The sequence below is a fragment of the Apium graveolens genome, chromosome 11 (assembly GCF_009905375.1).
Source record: "Apium graveolens cultivar Ventura chromosome 11, ASM990537v1, whole genome shotgun sequence".
Taxonomy (NCBI): domain Eukaryota; kingdom Viridiplantae; phylum Streptophyta; class Magnoliopsida; order Apiales; family Apiaceae; genus Apium; species Apium graveolens.
Genome location: NC_133657.1, coordinates 13027003 through 13050045, shown reverse-complemented (window position 1 = coordinate 13050045; position 23043 = coordinate 13027003). Strand labels below are relative to the sequence as shown.

The 23043-nt window shown below is 34.2% G+C and overlaps 3 protein-coding genes across 3 annotated transcripts; 2 read left to right on the top strand and 1 right to left on the bottom strand.

The window, feature by feature from the left end:
• Positions 1-1152: 1152 nt before the first annotated feature.
• Positions 1153-1533, top strand: LOC141695357 (putative cell wall protein). Its single transcript, XM_074499609.1, has one exon. The coding sequence runs from the start codon at positions 1153-1155 to the stop codon at positions 1531-1533; it is 381 nt and encodes a 126-aa protein (XP_074355710.1).
• A 5362-nt stretch (positions 1534-6895) lies between these two features.
• On the bottom strand, positions 6896-7594 carry LOC141697509 (uncharacterized). The gene has a single exon (XM_074501915.1). It carries the CDS (start codon positions 7549-7551, stop codon positions 7084-7086), a length of 468 nt encoding a protein of 155 aa, XP_074358016.1. The 5' UTR covers positions 7552-7594; the 3' UTR covers positions 6896-7083.
• A 1342-nt stretch (positions 7595-8936) lies between these two features.
• Positions 8937-9786, top strand: LOC141695356 (uncharacterized). Its single transcript, XM_074499608.1, has 3 exons — positions 8937-8944; positions 9037-9315; positions 9483-9786. Exons 1-3 carry the CDS (start codon positions 8937-8939, stop codon positions 9784-9786), a joined length of 591 nt encoding a protein of 196 aa, XP_074355709.1.
• The last annotated feature ends 13257 nt before the right edge of the window (positions 9787-23043 follow it).

Here is a 23043-nt window from a genome sequence, read left to right as displayed (position 1 = left end):
CATGGCAAGTATAATTGATGTAGAAAGCTGAAAAATCCACCAAACAAGGGAAGCTATTAAAATCTGGTTGATTGTTGGATTTGGTTTACAATAAATTGAACAACTGAATACCTCTATACCCACCAACCTGAAGCTGTCAATTTAATCCCTCCTTATATTAGCAGCTCTAATATCCTCATAGCTATTAAAAAATGCAGACATGTTTATGCAGTTAATACATGCAGTTAGTCAATTGTTATGACAAGTCAGTCGGTGTCTTAGGTTCTCAAACAGCATCTTTGCTGATTCAGGGACAGTAATCCCCACATAATGATTCTCTAAAATTGACTATTAGTCCTTTTCTAATACTATCAGCATCTAGGTTATCAAATCACAATATCCAAATCCAACTTAATTGCAGTGCATCAACTTTCTAAACTCTCCAGACAATACAAAGAATGGAGGCGGGGGTCATGTTAATGCATATCCCTATCAGTCTTAATAACTCTTAGCTACCAAAAGCAGCACTTGTCATTTAGACCTACCATCATCATTTGCAGATCACTGATTATCACTCCCTGAAGCTGTGTTAATGTGTTTGATATAAACTAAAATCCAAAATTATGAAGTGGATCAGTAGAAACTCATTATCAACCATTCAACCTTGCTACTATTAGACTCCAAAATCATATACTTGAGATAATAGGAAGTATCAAGATTCGACTCAAGAACTTCGATTAGAGAGCATGTTAAGCTATCTAATTACTCTTCCGGACCTTAAGGTCTATCACATGTATCACCCTTTTAATCAGTCAACTAATATTCGTAGTCCTGCTAAAGAAGGCCTAGCCTCTACAGAAGACAATGTACTTCGAAGATGTCTAAAAGTTGAAGACTAAAAATATGCCCATCTCTATGAGTAATTTGTAAATGGAACAACAATATGACATAGCATAAACAACATATTCAATGGGCCGTCAAAGCAGTTGGAGGAGGTGATTATGAGCAAAACCACTAACTTTTTTACACACATTTACTAATTAAGGTTTCACCTGATGATCAAAACGTCGGGTATATAAGAACACCTCCTCTACTTCTTTTTCCATCACAACAACTTCCCATCTTCTTCTTCATCTATACATACCTTTGTTAACTGAAGAAGTAGTTAGCGCAATGGCTATCAAAGCTACCTCAGTCCTCGCCTTCCTTGTAATCTTCAACGTTCTTGTCTCGTTTGCCATTGGACGTGACATCCCAAAGGACACAAAAAACGTTGATGTGAAAAAACCAGAGACTTTCAACCAAGAAGGCAGTGTCCTCATTCCAGGAGTCGGGCGTGTCATGATCCCACCAAAGAAGAAATGCTTTTTCAAAGGGTTCAATCCTTTTACTTACAATCCCGTAACAGGCACCAACACAGGACATGGAATCAGCATTCCCACTCTCCCTAATACTGGTTTACCTGGCTACCTTCCCGGAAACGATGACACCTTTATCCCCAACCCAGGTTTCGAGGTTCCCACTGGTTTTCCAGCACCACCTATCCGTAACTAGAAGTTGTCTTCACCGACTATTAGATGTCGTGTCAAGTTCCACAGAACCAAGAGCTTAATCAGATGTTAGTATGCATGGCACAATATATCGTTGTGGAGAGTACTGTTTGCGTGTTCTTTCTAGCTATTTGTGTATCACATTCTTCTGTAATCACTTCCTGTCAACTTGTTTTTTCAGTACTGTATTTCTTGTAATAATAGTTTAATGCTTGGAATGAATAAAATTACGTTTCAGATTCATCAAAACATGAAATGCATGCATCATCCTTCAGCTATATGGCAAGCATACACTTGATCATACACAAATTCAAATGAACATTACACATAATAAGCATCCTCGATCGGTTCTAAAGACCTCGGACACATGACACTGTTTCAGAGCACAAATTTGTCAACCCCGGTGGATCACATAATATGATCAGGGTCAAACAATATAATGTGCAAGAAGATATAACTTGGTGTGTGCGTACTATTTGTACTTGTTGCTGAATGGAAAAGGAGGAATGTACTTGCAGAAACACTGACACAAATATTGGTTGGGTTCTTGAGCTGTGAAATCTGGATATTACACTATAAACAGGGTAAATGTGTTTCGCTTCATTTATTAGTTCTCAGTTGGTACAACCAGGTGCACAAGTACAATATTAATTTGTATTTCTCCATTGTATTTCATACTAGTTTAAAAACCACTACACTTTAATTTTTATAAGACTAGTCAAAAACTACAGACAACAAGATTCTATAGCTGAAAGCCAGATTCGTGTTATAATATCAGAATTTAATTCTTCTCAATTCATTTTTATTCAGAATTTAGAAATTTTATAAAGCTTTACTTGGTTTTTAATTACTTGGGTTTTTAACTAGTAAACAAGTAATTAATCAGATCCACTCAAATAATTTTTATTATACAGAGTATCTAGACACACACAAACAATCACACGTTATACGGTAAGAGTTAAATTTGAATCAAACAGTAAACAAAAATATAACATAAATTCAGTTTAACCTGAGAAACATGGTTGTAGAAATGTGGAAAGCTTATAAATTCACCAAATAACGAAAGCTATTAAAAGCTGTTAGATAGGCTTTGGTCCACGATGAGATGATCTGCTAAATAACAATACCAACCAAACTAGAAGCTGTCAAGTGTCAACCTGAACATGCATACATTAGCTACTGAATACTAGTTGAAGATACTACCTGTACAAAACACAGACCCGTGTCATTAACATATGATGTTAGTCTGGGATTATGACAAACACTGGCTGTCTTATGTTTGCAAACAGCATAGTTTCTGATTGAGCGACAATAACAGCAACCATTATGATTCTCTAATTGACTAATAGTCGTTTTCTAATTCCATCAGCATTTATGTAATCAAACACAAAATCCAAACCCTCCTTAATTGCAAATTTGCAATACATTAACTTTCTAAACTTTAAGAAGCTTAAAGGTGGAGGTGGGGATCATAGTTATTGCCTATTCCATCAGACTTAAAATCTTAAGCTACCAAAATTGGCAGTTGTCACCTAGATGACCTGCAATTATATGCTGATCAGATATACTAACTTTTCGTGTTTGGTTCTAGAACTGAATAACATCCAAATATGCAATAGGATGTCGAAAATAAGGACAGCTTATCAAGGATCTGACTGTTCTTTTTCTCTTTCTTTTTACCACAAAAAGAATGAAAAAAAAATGCTACAAAAGTATGCAACACAAATCATCAATAAACCCCAGTCATGCAAGTGAAAGCATTGATGCACAACAGCGGACAGTGTAGCAGATGTCTAAAAACTGAACACCAAAACTAACCAAATTTTTGGCTTTAATTAAGAGCAAGACCAATAAAGCATAATGTGTTCCCCAAATATATCCTATTGTTTTAGGAAACTACAGCACTTTTTGTGCTAAATTACCTAAATCTTGTCTTCGCGGACATCTTATAAGATGTTGGACTTCCTCAAAAGGTATCTACTTATTATCTGAACTCTTTATGACGACCAAAACAAACAGGAAATAAGATTAAAAATTATCAGCTTCTTTAGAACTTCTCAAACCCATCCTCATTCGTCACCTAGTGACTAGTGAGGCTTGTAAATTGCTATATATACCAGGTTTATGTATATTTATACACTTTGTTGAGCTATATAACCGTGTGATTGTTTGGCTAATTAACTTCAGAAAAGGAGCTAATTAACTTCAGAAAAGCGGCTTTGCAGCGAAGGTCTTACAGAAAGACCCAATAGAATCTTATACCATTTACGCTCACCCTCAAGGACCAACATATTGACAAACACATATTTAACAAACAAATGGGGGTGCAGGTGAGAGGACCCGGGACCCTTTCCTAAACCGAATTTTGATAACCTGTTACATAACGAACCCATTTTAAAAGTTAGGGTGTTGAAGTAATGCCCCAGCATGATCTTATACTACTATATATTAGTTGTGCCATGATTTTTCTTTAATCTTTGAAGTACACAATATTCCTAAAATTTGTTAGCCATGGTCAGACCTATAATCGCTTTATCATGCATACACTCCTAAACCTTGTTGAAAAATCTAGATTGCATCCTTCCTCCTAATACATAACAGTTCTGTACTCAGCATGTCAAGGTTGGTACAGCATAAATAGCATCTAGCACATATTACTCAAACTACTGGTGTCGATATATTGGAAAGAGAAAGAACTAAGAAGAACATGCAAAATTGTAGAATCCGGCAGTTTTTAACCAGAGTATATGAGGAAACCTGGTGCGAATAAAATCACATTAATTTCAAAACTCCTCCATGAAACTTTCCCACTAACAGATAAAAAGAGCCTTTAGAGTTCAGAGGAAGGAATAAGGATCTACTAACAAAGAAGTAAAACCACCTTGTCTAAGTGAGCAAGATTAAATTTTTTATTAATAACAAGAGCCCATGTACCCCCGCCCCACCACTCCCCACCCCGCACCGGTAAAATGAAGAGGCAATTCATATTTTGTTAAAATAACAAACCAAGTAATAAGTACAAAGATTATCTTTGTAATTAGCTTATCTATTTACTATGTCTAACGAAAATCTGTAACACCCTCAAATCCACCAAAATTTTATTACAAAAGAACTACAACTTTTAAATTTGATTTATTACAAAAGTCTTTATTCGATAAGGTCCCAAAACCTATATATATATAGCAGCAACTAGCTAAAATTACAAGGTTTCCAGCTAACATGACTTTAGCCATTGCTTCCCTATAATTTATACAAAAACATAGTTATCCTTGAGCATATTTTTCTTCCAGTTTATATTTTTCATGAAACCAGATCTTTACATTTCTAGATTTTGTAGAGAACAAAAGTAGACGCAAAATACTCTCTCTAACAAACCACTTCCTGGCTATTTTTGATGTCTAGATTCTTTTGTGAAATAAAGAAAAACAACGCAAGTATGAGCTTTAAAAAAACAGCATTTAGCTACACCCCTTTATTTGTCTTTAGCCATCATTTGAATCGAGGTTTTCACCATCTCTTGCTTATGACAGAACAACATTACTATAAAATCACTTCACTTTAACTATTAAGAAATGAGCGATATGCCAACAAATAGAGCTGTACAATTTATCTCTTTAAGCAAGAGATTCTCTAAAAAAATATACAAAGAAATAATGCAATCGAGTGGTTTAACACTTAAAATATTATCGGCATAAAGGATCAAGGAGAGCTATATTTTGCTATTTTAAAAGGGAATCAATAACATAGACATGAAACAAAAAGAAATGGACTTGCCTGTTTCTCTAGCTTACATCTTCTAGTATAACTATAGGTAACTTAGTATTTCTCCCTTTATCTTTCTTTCTTAGAACCAAACTAATATGTAACTTCTCCCTTTATCCTTATGTAATAGACCAGCTCTTTGTTCTTTCCTTTTCTCTTTTCCCTCTTCAGCATCTCAAAAGAACCCCATTTTCGGCCCTTTCATCAATATATTCTTTCATTTGTTTTTGGTTCAGCAGTCAAGAGCTGAGACAACCATGCTCCAACTATCCAAGTAAAAGATTAAAGCCTATGCCTGAATTGTGTACCTTTTAGCTCTGCAATGTCATTAAAATATCATAAATTGGTTATTCGCGTGTTGTTTTTGCTCTCCATCCCTTTTGTTATCTCTCCTTTTTACCCTTATTCCTTCATTGTCCCTATTATATATCTAATAAACCTTTAAAATATCTTGTATACTATATTATATGTATACACACACCCGCACCGCCTCATTTATCAACAGAGTTTTTTTTTTCTCACTACAGTGTCCTGTATAAGAAAACATTCTGCAGAGTATACTTGTTAAATCAAATACATGTTGGCTTATTTTATAATGGATGTACACTTTACACTGCACTCTCACACTTTCTTCTAGCCTCACTTAATAAACCATCTAGAATCCTAAATAATTAAGCATAAAAATCTCACACACCAAGACCCACAAATACATTTAAATCGAATAATGATTGCTCTGAAGTCACGATGGAATTGATGCATAACTAAAAGAGTTATTGAGCAAGGGTTTCCAACTAAAGTATTGACTAAATGCTATCCATCCTAGTATCAAAACGCTCGAACTAATATTATGAAGTTAGCCATGGACCTTAGATGTCATTATATAAATGACAATTTCCTCCAAACCTACTAAAGTCAATGAGCAAGGTGTTTCTATAGGTATACTCACTCGATAGAACAAAGAAGGAGTCTTTTGAAAACCTCTGAACAGAAAAGAAAAGAGCCGAGGTCGGAAATGCCCGGGGATGCAGACGATAAGAGTTAATAAATTAAAAATGATTAGCAGTCCACGAGTTTCATCCTTTAAGCTAGCAACGAAATATCGGAAAATTCGGCAAAAGAATGTACATCCGTGATTCTAACGTGAATGGATTAAACTGAACTGAATAAGGTAATTTATGTCCAACACACTTCCTAGTACCGCTGAAATTCATACTAGGAAAATCCAAATGAAAATTTCTTTTGGACAATATACACGTAACAATCTGCTACCATCACCAAGGTGACGAGTCACACATTTTTGGAATGAGTTTAAATCTTGCCGGTAACATCACCCCAAACAGTCAATTCACAACTATGAAACTGCCTTAAGTCCTAGTAAGCTTACAATTTCTACAGTTGTCCCCGTTTGGTAAAACTGCACAACTATTAATTGCCTTAGTATTAACAACATTCCATCTTAACTTATAATCTGTTAGTATTCAGTGGCACCATTCCTATTGAGTTCCAAATTATATACACCTACTGGACTTACATTTACAAGATAGGACCTAATCACAAAATATAAAGTAGTTCTTACAAAGTGAATGCAATAAAACACATATATGGAATACATAAACTTTTTCCTGAATTTTATTAGTGCTAGGGCTAAACCACCTCTTTCACATTAAATTCTGACATTAAAAAACATAGCTAATAACCAGTTCAAACAACTAGGTTCGAGAAACAACAAGTTCCGTAAAATCACAATATCCGAAAAACAAACAATACAAACAATCCAACCCTAACAATTGAATCAATCCAAGTCCTTCTTAACTTGAATCCCCATAGAATTAGCAGTGCCAATAATGGACTTAGAAATGGACTCTAACGACATATACGCGCAAAACGGGTCAGACTGTTTTACCTTAGCAATCTCATAAACATGTTTAAGGCTAATAGTAGAAGCTTCCACGTGTCCAGGCCTACCACTACCAGACTCAATGCCAGCAGCTTTCTTAAGATACCAAGTCACCGACGGAGACTTTACGGAGAACTCGAAAGTGTTGTCTTTAAAAGCAGTGATTGTGACAGCCATTGGGGTTTCGGGTTTGTATTTTTGGGTTCTTGCATTGAAGTCTTTGCAGAATGCCATTAGGTTCAGACGGTATTGACCGAGTGCTGGGCCTACTGGTGGGGCGGGTCGGGCGCCGCCGGCAGGGACGGTGAGGCGGATTGTGGCGGCGACTGGGCGGCGTGTGAGTATCTCTTTGAGAGATGTCATTTGGGGGTTTTTGATGAAATGAAATTAGAAAAGGTCGAGATTTGGGGTTTATGAGGTGTGATTTGTTTTGGGATGTTTAATTGGGCCGGGTATGGATCTGACAATGTACTGGGCCCAAACTTTATGTATTTCTCATAACTATAAATAATAGTGATACGAAACTATAATTAGCAAAAAAACGAAAACAGTTTGACAATATAGTGAATGAAGAAATTATACAATAAAAGTTTAGTCACCATGCTTATTTAATGATGATATCTTTTTAGAAAAAAATAAACTAATTTTTTTGTCAGTTTAAAAATTAACAATGACAGTTAAAATAATTAGATTTAATGTAAATGATAAAAATCTTATCTATAGCGGAATTATATTATAAAATTCAAATTAGACGAAAAATGACCAAAATATTTTTTTATAAGTCCTTTTACCCAATCATTTTGAAATAAGTTTCCTAAATACCTAATACGATATTCCACTATATCCGGTGAATACGCCACTTTCATTTGTCAATTAAGTATCATGAGTATACTTTTATGTTAGTGGATTATCAGGGTGGCCCAAAATACAAGGACCCCCAAATATTTTATAGCTTTGTATATATAAATGTGTTTTTATTATTTTATAATTATTTTCTATTTATTTGATTTATTTTTTTAATTTTTAATTTAGTTTTTAGTACTTGAAAAATTAGTATGTAATATTCAATTATTAAACTTATTTTTTTGACTAATATTCAATATATTTTAGTATTTAATATTCATGCTTTTACTTTTTTAAGCCTTTAATTCAATTAATTTTTCTTTCAAATTAAACATCCTGTTAATTTTCTAAGTTAATATTTTTTGTTTTATTAAACAAGTACTAATATGGTAAAGTTAAAAACAAAGAGACGGAGGGCCTGATAAAAAATTAGTATATAATATACAATTATTAAACTTATTTTTTTTTACTAATATTCAATTTATTTTAGTATTTAATATTCATGCTTTTACTGTTTTAAGCCTTTAATTCATTAATATTTTTTTCAAATTAAACATCCAATTAATTTTGTAAGTTAATAATTTTGTTTTGTTAAACAAGTACTAATATGGTAAAGTTAAATACAAAGAGACGGAGGGTCTGATAATAGCGAGCATACTATTAAATTCATTCAATCAAAACTTCTACGACTAAAGGTTGGATTAATAAGTAAAGATGTAGATTTTCCTTTGGATTTCTTGTTTATAACAACAAATTGTATTAATATTGGAGTATTTGACTCATTTCATATTCACAACTCTCAGAAAAATAGATCAATAACTCCGATAAGAAAATACAAGTGTGGAGGTGAGAAGAGAAATGAGAAAAGGAGAATAAAAGCTCTTCAAAAGACTCAGGTAGGCTCTATGGACAAGTAATTACCAAAAAACACAGTAGAGAATGTGGTTGTTGATGAAATAGATATTGGGTATAGTATTAATAGTGATGTGAATAATGTTATTGTAGTTATCAGACAATTGATATTGCTATCAGAGAATTAAAATGTCTCCTTTCATTTCTTCAAAATTATAGAGAAGTTGGATTTCAGGAAGTTATGGTTGAAGCTACTGAGATTGCCAATAAGATGGAAGTTGAACCGATATTTGTGGAAAAACGTCTGGTTCACAGAAAAATGCAATTTGATGAGAGCGCGGGTGAAGATGTGACACAATCAGCTGAAGAGAATTTTAAGAATAATTATTTTCTCTACATTATTGATCAAGTTATTTCATCATTTGGTACCAGGTATATATATATATGATTTATTTTAGAATTATGAGATATATTAGTCATACATTTTTAATATATGTATTTTTTTTAATTAGATTTCAACAATTACAGAGTTTTGAAGAAAAATTTGGAATTTTATGAAATTTTGAGAAGTTAAAGTCCATTGAGCCTGAAAAGTTCAGGTCCTTTTGTGATAATCTTGCAAACATTACAAATTATGGTGAGAATTCAGATCTTAATGGTGATGATTTGTATGAAGACTTGTGTATGTTGCGCCGAAATTTGCCAAAAGGTACAAAGAGTGTTATAGACGTGTTGACATACATCAAAGAGATGGAAGGTAGCTACCCAAATGTCTGGATTGCTTATATGATTCTTATAATGATACCGGTTACTGTTGCTTATGCAGAACGAAGTTTTTCAAAGTTGAAGCTGATAAAATCCTACCTCCGTTCAACTATGTCTCGAGAAAGGTTAAGTGACTAGCTATGTTATCAATAGAAAAGGATATGGTTGAAAAACATAATTATGTAAATTTGATTGATATTTTTGCATCAAAAAATGCAAGACATATTATATTTAAGTAATATAATAAAATTAGTTTGAATAATGTTTTGTTTTTCCTCTTATTAGTATATTTGTAGCTCTCGATATATATTTTGTATTTGATTTATTAATTTATAAGGGTCCCATAATTTGAGTTCGCCTAGGGCCCCTCAATTCTCAGGGTCGTGTAATATACGTGAATTTTATGTAATTTAGATAATAATAATAATAATAATAATAATAATAATAATAATAATAATAATAATAATAATAATAATAATAATAATAATAACAATAATAATAATAATATGGAAGAGAATTGAATAAGTGATTTAATATATTTTCTAATTAGAAGAAAAACAAAATTAATAGCAATTGACTATTATAATCTAATTTTAATAGTAGTAGGGTACTTAAATTATTATATAAGCAAGCTGGGGCTAATAAGAAAACCTAATTAAGTTTCGCTAAGAAAAGTAATTGCAGAGCGGCGTAGGGAGAAAAGTGGAACAGAGGGTGGTTTAGTTGGCGATTGTGTGTGTCTTTAGGAATATCAATACTATTCTCATAATCTAATTTCTAAGTCACGTACTTAGAGATATAGATTTAAATATCATATTCCAATAATATTTATTAATCTAACATTTTATCGCAGAAAATAAAGATATAATAAATAATCCATAGAATCATAATTAATAATCCAAATGTCTCATAACATAAACTTAATAGTGTTTTCTCTAGGGCACACATACTAACACATTCAACCTGCTAAAGAAAGGACTAATTGAAAATTACTCAATAGTGGAACTTGGAAAATTGATTAGTCTGATGAATAAGAATGACTCACACACAAAGTTGAGAAAGGTAGAACTGGATACAAGGCTGAGAGATGGAGAAGAAAGAAGAGCAATGGAGTAGGCTGAAAGAGAAGAGAGTGTCATTAGAAACGCTAAGGAGTTGGAGATGTTTGAGAAAAGATCAAATGAACATAAAGCTATAGAGGATTGAAAAAAGTTTCTGAAAATGGTGTATTTCTAAATATCAAGACCCACAGATTTTCAAGGTACACAATTCAGTATCTTGACGGTTACTCAGTAAATGAATGGCTAAAACTTGTGGAAGCATTCAGAGGTACTGAGATAATTGAAGAAATAGAATGTCTTGTAAGACTCAAGGTATGGCGCCTCAAAACCGGGGTCAGGAATCTCGGAGGTCACGTCATCTAAACTGTTACAACCACACAACTCACACTACAATATATAAATACTCACGCTTCACGACCCCACACTTATCACACACACTTACAGGTTATTGTCTTGGGAACGAACCATCATATCTAGAGTACTTTCAAACATCAAGTGATAATTATTACAACCCAAAAGTAATTTAGTCTTACCGGGGAGTAACCTTTAAGTAAAGCTAGTCCTCCGGCCAAATATACGTTTCTTGTTTATTATCTTACATAAGTCATACTTATAAATAAGCCGAACTAAAAATAACTGAAAACTAATCCAGCTTATTCGGACTACCTGTGGTACAGCACCAAACAATTTACGGAATAACTGGCAATTTCCTACCTGTTTCCTGGCTGTGGTTCTCATGGCAGGCATCTTGATTCACTGTTGTGTTGTGTCAATTTAAGAAAACAAGTGTGAGCTATAATGCCCAGCATAATAATGTACAGTATAAAATTGACTGTATGATAACATCATATATGATAATTATTTTTTATTCAAAAATAGTTTTCCTTGGTGATACACACCTTCTTATGAAAACAATTCTTTAAGGGATTTTATTATCCTACGAATACCTTAATAGTAATCCCAACACCTAGGCTTGGGTTACGGTATTGCATCACAATTCCAATTGGAAGAATTTGGACATCCGTTGGAGCCACCGCATACGATGATCAGTCGTATCGCGATAAAAGTAACCTTTTCTACTAGTAGAGGGACGACATCTTCACATCTCGGTTATCACCCTTGCCGCATACGGGCTATGTGTCCTTATTTTGGGTATACACACACTTCGCAGATCCATAGGTACATATTATACCGTCTCCTACGGTACCAGTAGTCTATCCAATACACGAAGTACTTGGATCCTACCCCTCCATTGTCCTTTAGGAAATCCTATCATATCTCGAGAACTCGAACCATATCGAAGTTCCTCCAAGCGTTTTGCTTGTTGATAGGCATAGCTTTACTGTATATATATGTACTTCCGAAAGTTTCAAAAGAAGTACTAAGGATGTGAGTTGACCGTTGTCAACAGATAATTAAATAAGGGGAAAAAGTTTCTTCTTGAAACTATATTCAAAATATTAAATAAGTCGGAGTAACATTCTCCGACGATCTGAAATTACTCGATTGATTTTTCGAAATCAGAAAGTATGTTTTAAATAGGATCTATGATTTTTAAATAAAAAACAAACCCTTTAATAAATAATAATTAATTAAATGATAATTGATAAATAATTAAATCTCGAATGTGTTTACTCTTTAAAAGAGTATTTAAAATAATATTCCTCAACTAGTTTATGTCTACGCAATTAATAATCTTTAATGATTAATCAAGTTTGAAATAAATAATTGTTGGGGTATACTACTCCCATGATAAAATAATAAGTATATAGTATTTATTATTCGAACAATAAAATATAGTTGAGGGAATATGATCGTTGGGAAATCGTTTTAATAAAAGTTCGAGGTATTTTAATGCTTCGTAAGTGGACGTTGAGTCCATTTTAAAACGTACTACTATGGACTTATAACCGTCCTATAATATCACCGGAATGATTCCCGGGTTTTATCTTAAATCTCGACCGACTCTCGGTCTTATATAATACGTCACGCTTAAAGCGGAATAACATTTCACGATATATATTTATCGTACAACATCGCTACATTATGCGAAAATTCAACAACTACGTATCATGGCAAACATGGTATTTATGCAATGATAATAAAACAATCCTTTCATAATACAACAGTAAATGGAGTTGGATTCGTAAACTTTCCTGGGTATCTTGAGGTGGAGGATGCTCTAGGTTCTGCTCGGAAATCTATAACCATAAACACAATTCACTTCGTTAGGTCCCGTTTTAATTTACGGTGACTTGCACTCATGTGCTACTTATTATGCACCCTCTCAACTTATACTGCCCTTATTATTCCTTTAAGTCATTATTCACATTATGGTCGCTTCATTTTTCTAAGTATCTTAGGTTTATTCTCATTATCGTCGTCGGCTCCGCTTATGGATTCCTACGGTTTCTACTCGTGCGGTCTCAGCTCCGATATTTTTATAAAATTGATAAATCATTATTTTCACTTGAAATTTTTATGAAATTTAGAAAACTCAATATGTTACTCTCTGTAAAAATGTTATGATTTATGAACACTTTTAAATCAATCCTTTATATTTTCAAAGTTCGTGATTTGTAGCCATTTTTGTCGCGTAAATCACTTTTACTAAAACGACCATAACTTTTGATCCGTAAATCGGAATCAAGCGATTCAAGCTCCTAAACGATCCTTATAACATTGTATATCATAATCAAGGGCTATTTCAAGAAACAACAGCTTACAACTTCGGCACTTTCTGCAGAAACTTAAAGTTATGATTTGTTGGTTTTAACGGAGTTACGTTTACGATCGGGGTTTCGTTTACAGCTTAACTCTTAACACAACCACCAACAATCATCATTTCATTATCAAAACACAAAATCCTATCAAGAACATCATGTTATTGAGGCAACAACAATCAACATTAAATCTACTTAACTTAAACACCAAGATTTCATCAATACCACTCATTGAACTAGGTTTACTACCACATACTAAATGGATCTTAAAATGAATCTTAAATAAAGTTGGGCCAAAGATTTTTACCTTTCTTGAAAACTTGAGATGTGTTCTTGAGGATGGAGGAGGCTTGGAAGTGCTTTGTATGATTTTTGGAACCTAAAACCACCATTGAAATCAAGAAACCAAAGAGAGGTTACTATTCATACTATTCACTAGTGACTTTCTTGATTTTATTTCATCCATCAAACCTTGATAAAAAGAGATGAAAGAATTTTCTTACCTTAATTTAATTTCTAGGAAGCTTGAGAATTAATGGGATGATTTTACCATGGCTAGAACTTGAGTTTTGATTTTGGATTTCTTTGTTTTTCTTCAAGGGGCCGAATGGAAGGTTGAAGAAGGGGGGGGTATTTATACTTGCTTCTCTTGGTTGCTTCTCTAGGTTGCTTCTAGGAAATGGGGTGTGACATCTTCCACTTGATTTTTATTCTCCTAGGTTGAATCCTAGGTTTATTCTTGTTGCAAATCTTGGGGACAAAATCTAAGTAGCTTGCTAGGTTACTAGCTAACTACATGGGTTAACTTCCTTAGCACACTATTTTTCTAGCTAGCTTGATCATCCTATGGTTAGCTCACTATTTGATGAAGTAACCATGGTTACTTTCTTACCAAGGTTTATTTAGTGCGTTACGTTTATTTAGTCGTTTACGCGTTCACTCGGTCGCTTAAACGTTTTCGTAATACTTATTCGTAAATGGTTCGCGACGTAATTCCTTAGTATTTATTCCTTATATTTTTAATTATCATACTTGAATATAAATCCGTAGGGTTTTAATCTCGTAATTATATGGTGATCCCCGTAATCCTCGATGGGTCGTAAATACAGTCGTTTTTCAAAGTCCGTTTTCTTCGAAAACTAATAGCGTTTACATACACTCATTTGGTACGTATAATCGTAATATCAACTCCGAAACTCATTTTCTCATGTACTACATAGTGTGGGCTCAAAAGTTTTCCCGTCCGTCAGGGTTACTATTCATTTAACGTTTTACAAAGTCTAAAAATTTCTAGTTATTACAGTCTTCCCCTCTAACAAGGATTCCGTCCCAAAATCAATTAGAAAATAAGTGGGGATATCTATTCCTCATTGTGTCTTCAAGTTCCCAAGTTGACTCTTCGACATTTTGATTTCTCCATAAGATCCTAACCAGCTTCACAGTCTTGTTCCTCAGCACTTGCTCTTTTTTGGTCCATTATCCTTACTGGTTGTTCGATGTAGGTCAAGTCTGGTTGTAAATCTACCTGTTCGTATTCTATTATATGTCGTGCATCTGCATGGTACTTCCTTAACATGGACATGTGGAACACGTTGTGTACTTGTTGCAAATTAGGAGGCAAGGCGAGCTCGTAGGCTAGAGGTCCTATTCTCCTCAAAATCTCAAAGGGTCCTATGAATCTAGGACTCAGCTTCCCTTTCTTCCCAAATCTCATCACTCCTTTCTATGGAGATACCTTCAATAGCACAGAATCTCCTACTTCGTATTTCCTATCCTTCCTGGTCTGGTCGTCGTACTTCTTTTGTCTGTCCTGGATGCTACCAGTCTTTTCCTGATGAGTCCTACCATTTCCCTGACTACTGGACTAACTCTAGTCCTAATATCTTGTGTTCTCCAACTTCGTCCCAACACAGGGGAGAGTGACATCTTCTTCTGTAAAGAGCTTCATACAGGGGCATTCCTATGCTAGCGTGATAGCTATTGTTGTAAGCAAATTCGATCAGGGGTAAGTGGTCATCCCAATTTCCTTTGAAATCAATGGCACACACTCGTAGCATATCTTCTAGGGTCTGAATAGTCCTTTCGCTTTGTCCATCAGTCTGGGGGTGGTAGGCGGTACTCATGTTTAGTCTGGTGCCTACGTATTCCTGGAAGCTTCTCCAAAATCGGGAATTAAACCTCGGGTCTCTATCTGACACTATGGCTACCGGAACGCCGTATCTAACTACTATTTCCTTCAAGTAAATATCCACCAACTTGTCTACGGTGTATCTTTCGTTGATTGGTAGGAAGTGTGCGGACTTGGTCAATCTATCTATGACAACCCATATGGCATCGTGATTGGTCTTTGTTCTTGGTAAGCCTCTCACAAAATCCATGGCTATATGCTCCCATTTCTATTCCGGAATTTCCAGGGGCCGTAACAGTCCACTAGGTCGCTGGTGTTCAGCCTTCACTCTCTGGCATGTCAAGCACTTGCTGACCCACTCCGCTACTTCTCTTTTCATGTTAGGCCACCAATAATATTCCTTAAGGTCACGGTACATCTTCGTACTTCCTGGGTGGATTGAATATCAGGAGTTGTGCCCTTCGTGCAGCAGCTCATCCTTTAACTCTTGAACATTTGAAATCCAAATTCGGGATGCATACCTCATGATCCCTTTCTCGTCCTTCTCGCATCTCACTTCTTCACTGGTCAATGTTCCTCTTTCTTCACTCATCTTCTTTTCCTGACATAGTCGTATCTTTTCAGTCAGCTCTGGCACTAGCTTAATCTCAATAATCCTTTCGTTCCCTTTGTAGGATTTTATCTATCACGGAAGCATGGTAAAACAATTTTACACATATAAAATCCATATAATATGCATACAGATCATGAATTAAATCGAGGGATCATTTTCTAACCTTTAAAAGTGATCCAAAACAACAAGCGGAGATCCTTAGCAGCTGCTCCTCAAGTGTGAAGCACTCCACCGGTATCCACCAAAAAAATGATTTAATGAAGGAGGAGGAGGTGGAGAGAATTAGAGTTTTTAAATCTTTTTGGGTTGAGGCAAAAATAGGGTTTATAATGGTATATTTATAGGCAAAATTTTCAGCTGAAAATTTCCCATAAAATATTATTATTATTAACCCTTTATTATTCTCACTAATAATTAAAACACCTTTTAATTATTAATTCTTTTTCTAAACACTTTAGAAATAATTCTTTCTCTTGATTTAATTTCCAAAAATTAAATTCTTAATTAATAATATTAAGAACTTTTCTTAATTAATTTATAATCAATTAAATCTCATTTAATCAATTATTAAATTTGCCAATTAATTATTTATTTCATAAATAAATAATTATCAGCCATTATTAATTAATTCCTCCACCATTAAATCATTCTCTTTTATGGTGTGACCCTGTAGGTTCAATATTAAGCCGGTAGTAGAAATAAATAATAATAAAACTATTTTATCATTATTTATATAAATTCTCTAATTCATTAAATATGATTAATTAATTAATCATATTTATTCTACATCGTGAGGGATACTTCTCAGCATATCGCGACTATCCGGATAATACGAATTCACTGCTTAGAATACCAAGAACCTATTCAGTGAATAGTTACCGTATAATTAATTCCTTCTACCCTGCAATGTCACGATTAAATACAAGGCATGGAACTTGTGTCAAGCCTATCTTATTTAATCACTTGCTTTCCCATTCACTATGCTTAGTTCTATTTAATTTAATTAAAAACTCCTTTCTAATTTCATTCACTTTGGCCAGAGATTCCTGAACTAGCATAAGTAGATCAGCATTGAACATTCTCTTCCTTCACTGGAAGGGAGAGATCCTTTATTGATCATACACTATCTTCGTGTACAAATTCCTATACCTAGTAGAGCCCTTATAATTGTCCCTGGAGACTAAGAACTAAACCAAAGCATAGTTCAGTGTACACAAGATGACTATGATGACCTCAAGTCCAAGGATACTTGTACAACTATCACTATGTGAACAACTGCTGACACGTGAGTGAACTCCATCAGTTGTTCAGCTGTGTGAGTCATGTTCAGTGAACTTATTCTATAATAAGCATCTACATACTAGCTATAGTGTCACCACACAAATGTCTATGAGAACAGATATCCTTCATAATGAAGCAAGCATAGTATGTACCGATCTTTGCGGATTATTAATTAGCAGTTAGTAATCCTATGACCAGGAACTATTTGAGTTTAGAGTTATCATCTTTTAGGTCTCATTATTATGATCTCATCACAATCCATAAAAAGCTTTACTCTAAACTGTGGTATATCTTATTTAGACACTTAAAATAGATAGAGCCCGCAATAAAAACAAAACAAGTCTTTTATTAATATCAATGAAATCAAAACAGATTACATAAAAGTTATTCCTAAATCCTCATACATGATTGGACTTAGGACATATCTCTTTCACCCTTACCGGTCATTCTCACGTCAATTTCCATCTTTTCAAATTCTTTAATCAACTCCTCCGATGTCATTATCATCTTGAGTCTTTCCTTCCTACTAATGGCGTAAGCCACCACATAGGCTTTACCCGGGTAATACAAAATTTCGAAGTCGTAGTCTTTTATCAACTCTAACCATCTCCTTTGTCTCATGTTCAGTTCCTTCTGAGTGAAAATATATTTGAGGCTTTTATGGTCAGTGTAGATCTCACATTTCTCACCGTACAGGTAGTGTCTCCAAATTTTTAGGGCAAACACTATGGCTGCTAATTCTAGATCATGCGTAGGGTATCTGCTCTCATATTCCTTCAATTGTCAAAAGGCATACGCTATAACTTTGTCGTGCTGCATCAGTACACATCCTAATCCTTTAAGCGATGCGTCGCTGTATATCACAAACTCTCCCTTTCCATCGGGAAGAGCGAACACTAGTGCTGACACCAGCCTCCTTTTCAGCTCTTGAAAACTCTCCTCACATTTCTCTGTCCATACAAACTTTTCTGTCTTCCGGGTAAGTCTAGTCAGGGGATTAGCTATCTTAGCAAAATCTTGCACGAACCTTCGGTAATATCCTGCTAAACCCACAAAAATCCTAACCTCCGTTGGGGTAGTTGGTCTTTCCCAATTGGATACCGCCTCTATTTTGGCAGGGTCAACTAAAACTCCTTTGCTACTCACTACATGTCCTAAAAACTGAACTTCTCTTAACCAAAACTCGCACTTCAAGAACTTGGCATACAATTTCTCATTCCTCAAAATTTCTAAGACTATCCTCAAATGTTCTGCATGTTCTTGCTTTGTCTTTGAGTAGATCAGAATATCATCTATAAAAACTATCACACATATATCCAGGTACTTTTTGAACACTCTGTTCATCAAATTCATAAAGGTTACGGGTGCATTGGTTAACCCAACGACATGACTAAGAAATCATAGTGTCCATACCTAGTGCGAAAAGCAGTCTTCGTTATATCTTCCGATTTGATTTTCAACTGGTGGTATCCTGTTCTCAAATCTATTTTGGAAAAATGTACAACTCCCTTGAGTTGGTCAAATAGGTCATCAATTCTGGGGAGAGGGTACCTATTCTTAATAGTCAGATTACTCAGCTCTCGATAGTCTATGCATAATATCATACTGTCGTTCTTTTCCTTTACGAACAGTACTGGCGCTCCCCATGGCGACACACTGGGTCTTATCATTCCATTATCTAATAACTCTTGCAGTTGAGAAGCTAGTTCCTTCATCTCAACTGGGGCTAGCCTATATGGGGCCTTGAATACTGTAATAACCCCAATTTTTTTTTGATTTTTTTTTTGAAACCCTTATGAATAGTGATTTTGTTGATTATGCTGAATAAGAAAACTTTTCATGCCACACTATGTAGGGGTTCTTCTATTGTTATTCTGAGATCTTATTAGTACTTTATATGGGATATAAGTGTATGTAAAGATCGTCAGAATCCAAATTCGAACACTTTGATTTTTCCCGAAAATCCACCAGATACCGAAAGAATTGAGTATAAGGTAACATGATTAAAAGGATTTAAATTCAAGTATTATAAGAGAGGATCATAAAAGGAATATAATGTATTGAGAAAGGTTAAGGGAACCCAAGTAATAAGATCCCGGGTATGATCCCTCAAACGATAAACGAGAACGAAAGTTAAGCGAACCGTATAACAGATCAGCGGTCATTAGCCAAGTAATTAAGAGCTAATCAAAGAGGTTAGTGATGATGATGTCACCACACCAACAAGAAGATGACAAGTGTGGGAAGATGACATAGGAGGATGACATAAGCATGACCAAAGGGAAGGTATTGTTGGTTGATTTCAAGCCACACAAATTTTACCATGGTTAAAAGGTAATTAACAAAACAAAAGGATATCAACCAAGCCTTTTATGCACAAAGATCAATAAAACAAAGCAAGCTTCTCTCCCCCCCCCCTTTTCATCTTCTTCATTTCGAATTTTTCACCAAAATGGTGAATTAGAAATTCAAAACACAAGCTATACTCCATGGAAAATTATAAGGTTTGTTTCTTTGGATCCTATATTTCATAACTAAGAAGAGCAAGTAGTTTGAGTGCTTGAATCAAAGGTTTTCTATCTCAAACAAATCATTTTAGTTTAGGGTGAATAGTAACTTTCAAGAACAAATTTTTGATTCTTGATTTTATTTGCAAGGTCAAGGTAGCTTAAGCGTATATTAAGGCTTCCATGGACATTCCAAGGATCTTTCATTGATTAAAAGCTTCAAGGAAGGTATAACTCTTCATGATCTTAGTATTAAGATTGTTTGATATAAATGATTATGATGGTGGAATGATAGATTAAGTGTAGTAGTTGTTTTGTCATGTTGAGATCTTAGTGGTTAAGTGCTTTTGTTGATTTTGGAGTTAAAAAGTAGCACTAGTTGTTCTTGATGATTCATGGTGTGATTTGAGATTGGTTTAAATGGTTTAAAGTGTTTGATGAGTGATATGGTCATATGGTTGTATTGGGATTGATTGGTGATGGTTTGGTGTTGAATTGGTTGGTAAAATTTTGGGAAATCGCGTAAACATAGCCGTCGTAATGTCCGATTTACTTTAGGCTGTTTTTGTTCTTAATATTAGGACCCGTGAACTCACTGCTAGGTTTTGACCATTGCCATTATTAGATAGTTCATGTTACGAGCTTCGTTTTGATATGTAGTTCGTTTGATTCCGATGTACGGTTTAGGAGAAACGACCGTTTTAAGTAACGGCATTTCGCGACCGAACCATTACCCCTCGCCTTACTTTGAAACCTTGGTTAAGGACCTTAAATGACTAATTGAGGTAAGAAACAATTATGTAAAGTGGATTAGGCAGTTGGTAAGGTACTCGCGAAAGAATTGCCTTAAAACCCTTAATGGTTAATTTATTAAAAATGGTGGAGCCGAGGGTACTCGAGCGACTTAAGTAAATCGTTAAGCGCGAAAGCGAACGTTAAAAACTCTAAATGGTTAAAGTCTAGTTTCTTAAGCGACCGGGGTTTAATTCCGACTTATGTTGTTGTTCATAGGTTATCGGACCCATTCTAAGCTTAAGTCTATCCGGGAGCACTCAGGCAAGTTTTCTACCCGTATAACTGTTGTTGTGATGTATATGTGTATATGCATGATCTTGCGATAAATGCATATTTGTTATTAGCAAATTCTTGCGATATATTGGAGCATGCTGATATGGTATATATGCATGTCTGTTTCGTAATCTTGATATATATCTGTTGATTCAATTGCTTATAAGTTGCATAATACCTATGCTAGAGATAAGCAGTAGTTGCGTATACCCTTAGTATAGGGGACCCAAAGGTGAACATTTTCTAAAACCGGGAGTCGATGTTCCCAAGTATATTATATATATATATATTTATATATATATATTGATATAGTTTTCAAAACTATTAATCGAATAAGGTTTATTCGATAACTTTTATTTTATTTAATGAATATTATTACGAATATTCATTCGAGGGCTTATGACTCCTGTTATTTTATTTAATGAATATTATTACGAGTATTCATTCGAGGGCTTATGACTCCTGTTATTTTATTTAATGAATATTATTACGATATTCATTCGAGGGCTTATGACTCCTGTTATTTTATTTAATGAATATTATTACGAATATTCATTCGAGGGCTTATGACTCCTGTTATTTTATTTAATGAATATTATTACGAATATTCATTCGAGGGCTTATGACTCTTTTTATTTTATTTAATGAATATTATTATGAATATTCATTCGAGGGCTTATGACTCCTTTTATTTTATTTAAGGAATATTATTACGAATATTCATTCGAGGGCTTATGACTCCTTTTATTTTATTTATTGAATATTATTTGAATATTCATTCGAGGGTTTATGACTCAGTTTATATTGTTTAATGAATATTATTTGAATATTCATTTGAGGATCTATGACTCCGATTATTTGCTGAGATATATTCTTTATTTTATTAAAGAATAAGGTGTCGATAATCAAACTTATCTTGATTATTCAAAGAAAGATAGTACTTTCGTATAAGTATATCTTTGGTTATTTAATACTCATTTCAAGTATAAGTTTTACAACTTCTACCTCAATTATTTGTATAAAGATTATTCTTTATGGGAATATTATTTAAATAATAATATTCAGATATTTTCTAATATATTGGGACTGATTTACTTTATTAAATCAGCATTACTCCAAACACTCTTTAAAGTGTTTTCGAGTCTTTAAAATGATTTTTAAAAGTTAGAGCGGATCCCAAAACTCATTTTTATATATTTAAGATCTTCCTTTTAAAGGGGATTTAAATACTCGCTCAAAACCAGAGGGATCCGGCTCTGTGGTATATTTTATATTCGCAACAAGGTTCCGGTTTTGGTAAATGAATTGATTACTTACCCAACATTCGGGAAGTAAGTCCATCTATCGAGTCGGCATAAGCAACATGGGCTCAGTGGGCATCCATGATAGTTTAAGTGGCTCAGTGGGAGTCCATCAAATGCGTAAGTGGCTGAGTGGCAGTCCAGCATAAGGTCCTATTGTGGCCAGGGTGATGACCAGTGGGGAATTCGTCCATCTACTAGTAGAAAAGGTTACTTATTGGTATCTTTGCCTGATCAGCAAGATATCAGGTTTATGCCAAAGTTTTCTCCTTTTCAAATTCATTGGATATTGCAACTCTGTTTATAATTTTCATAACAGAGGTTTTCAAGGAGTGTATGAAATGTATATATATATAGGTGTATATATATATATATCGGGACTTAATGAAGTATCTCGTAACTTCATTATTTATAATGATATACAAAGGTTGAATCTATTCAAATCTTGTCTTGTAGTCTCATCTATGTGATGAACTTTTGAAACTAATTATAACTTGAACGGTGGTAGTTCAAGTAGTATTTGGAAAATATATAAGTATATTGGAGTATCTTGTAACTTCATCTTTTAAACTTATATCTAGTAAATGATTATCTTATGTATGTCAAAGATTTTCAGAAAGACGTTGAGACAAGTTTAGATATATGAGATCACCTGGCAACGATAGTTTTATACAGTTATAAACTGGAACTCTGTGTATATTATGCATGGAAGA

What these genes read in the sequence shown, in the direction of transcription:
- LOC141695357 (XM_074499609.1), top strand. Translation starts at nt 1,153, where the DNA reads ATGGCTATCAAAGCTACCTCAGTCCTCGCCTTCCTTGTAATCTTCAAC.
- LOC141697509 (XM_074501915.1), bottom strand. Translation starts at nt 7,551, where the DNA reads ATGACATCTCTCAAAGAGATACTCACACGCCGCCCAGTCGCCGCCACA.
- LOC141695356 (XM_074499608.1), top strand. An exon ending in ATTTCATCATTTGGTACCAG is followed by an intron (nt 9,316 to 9,482) that starts GTATATATATAT and finishes TGAAAAGTTCAG; the next exon opens with GTCCTTTTGTGATAATCTTG.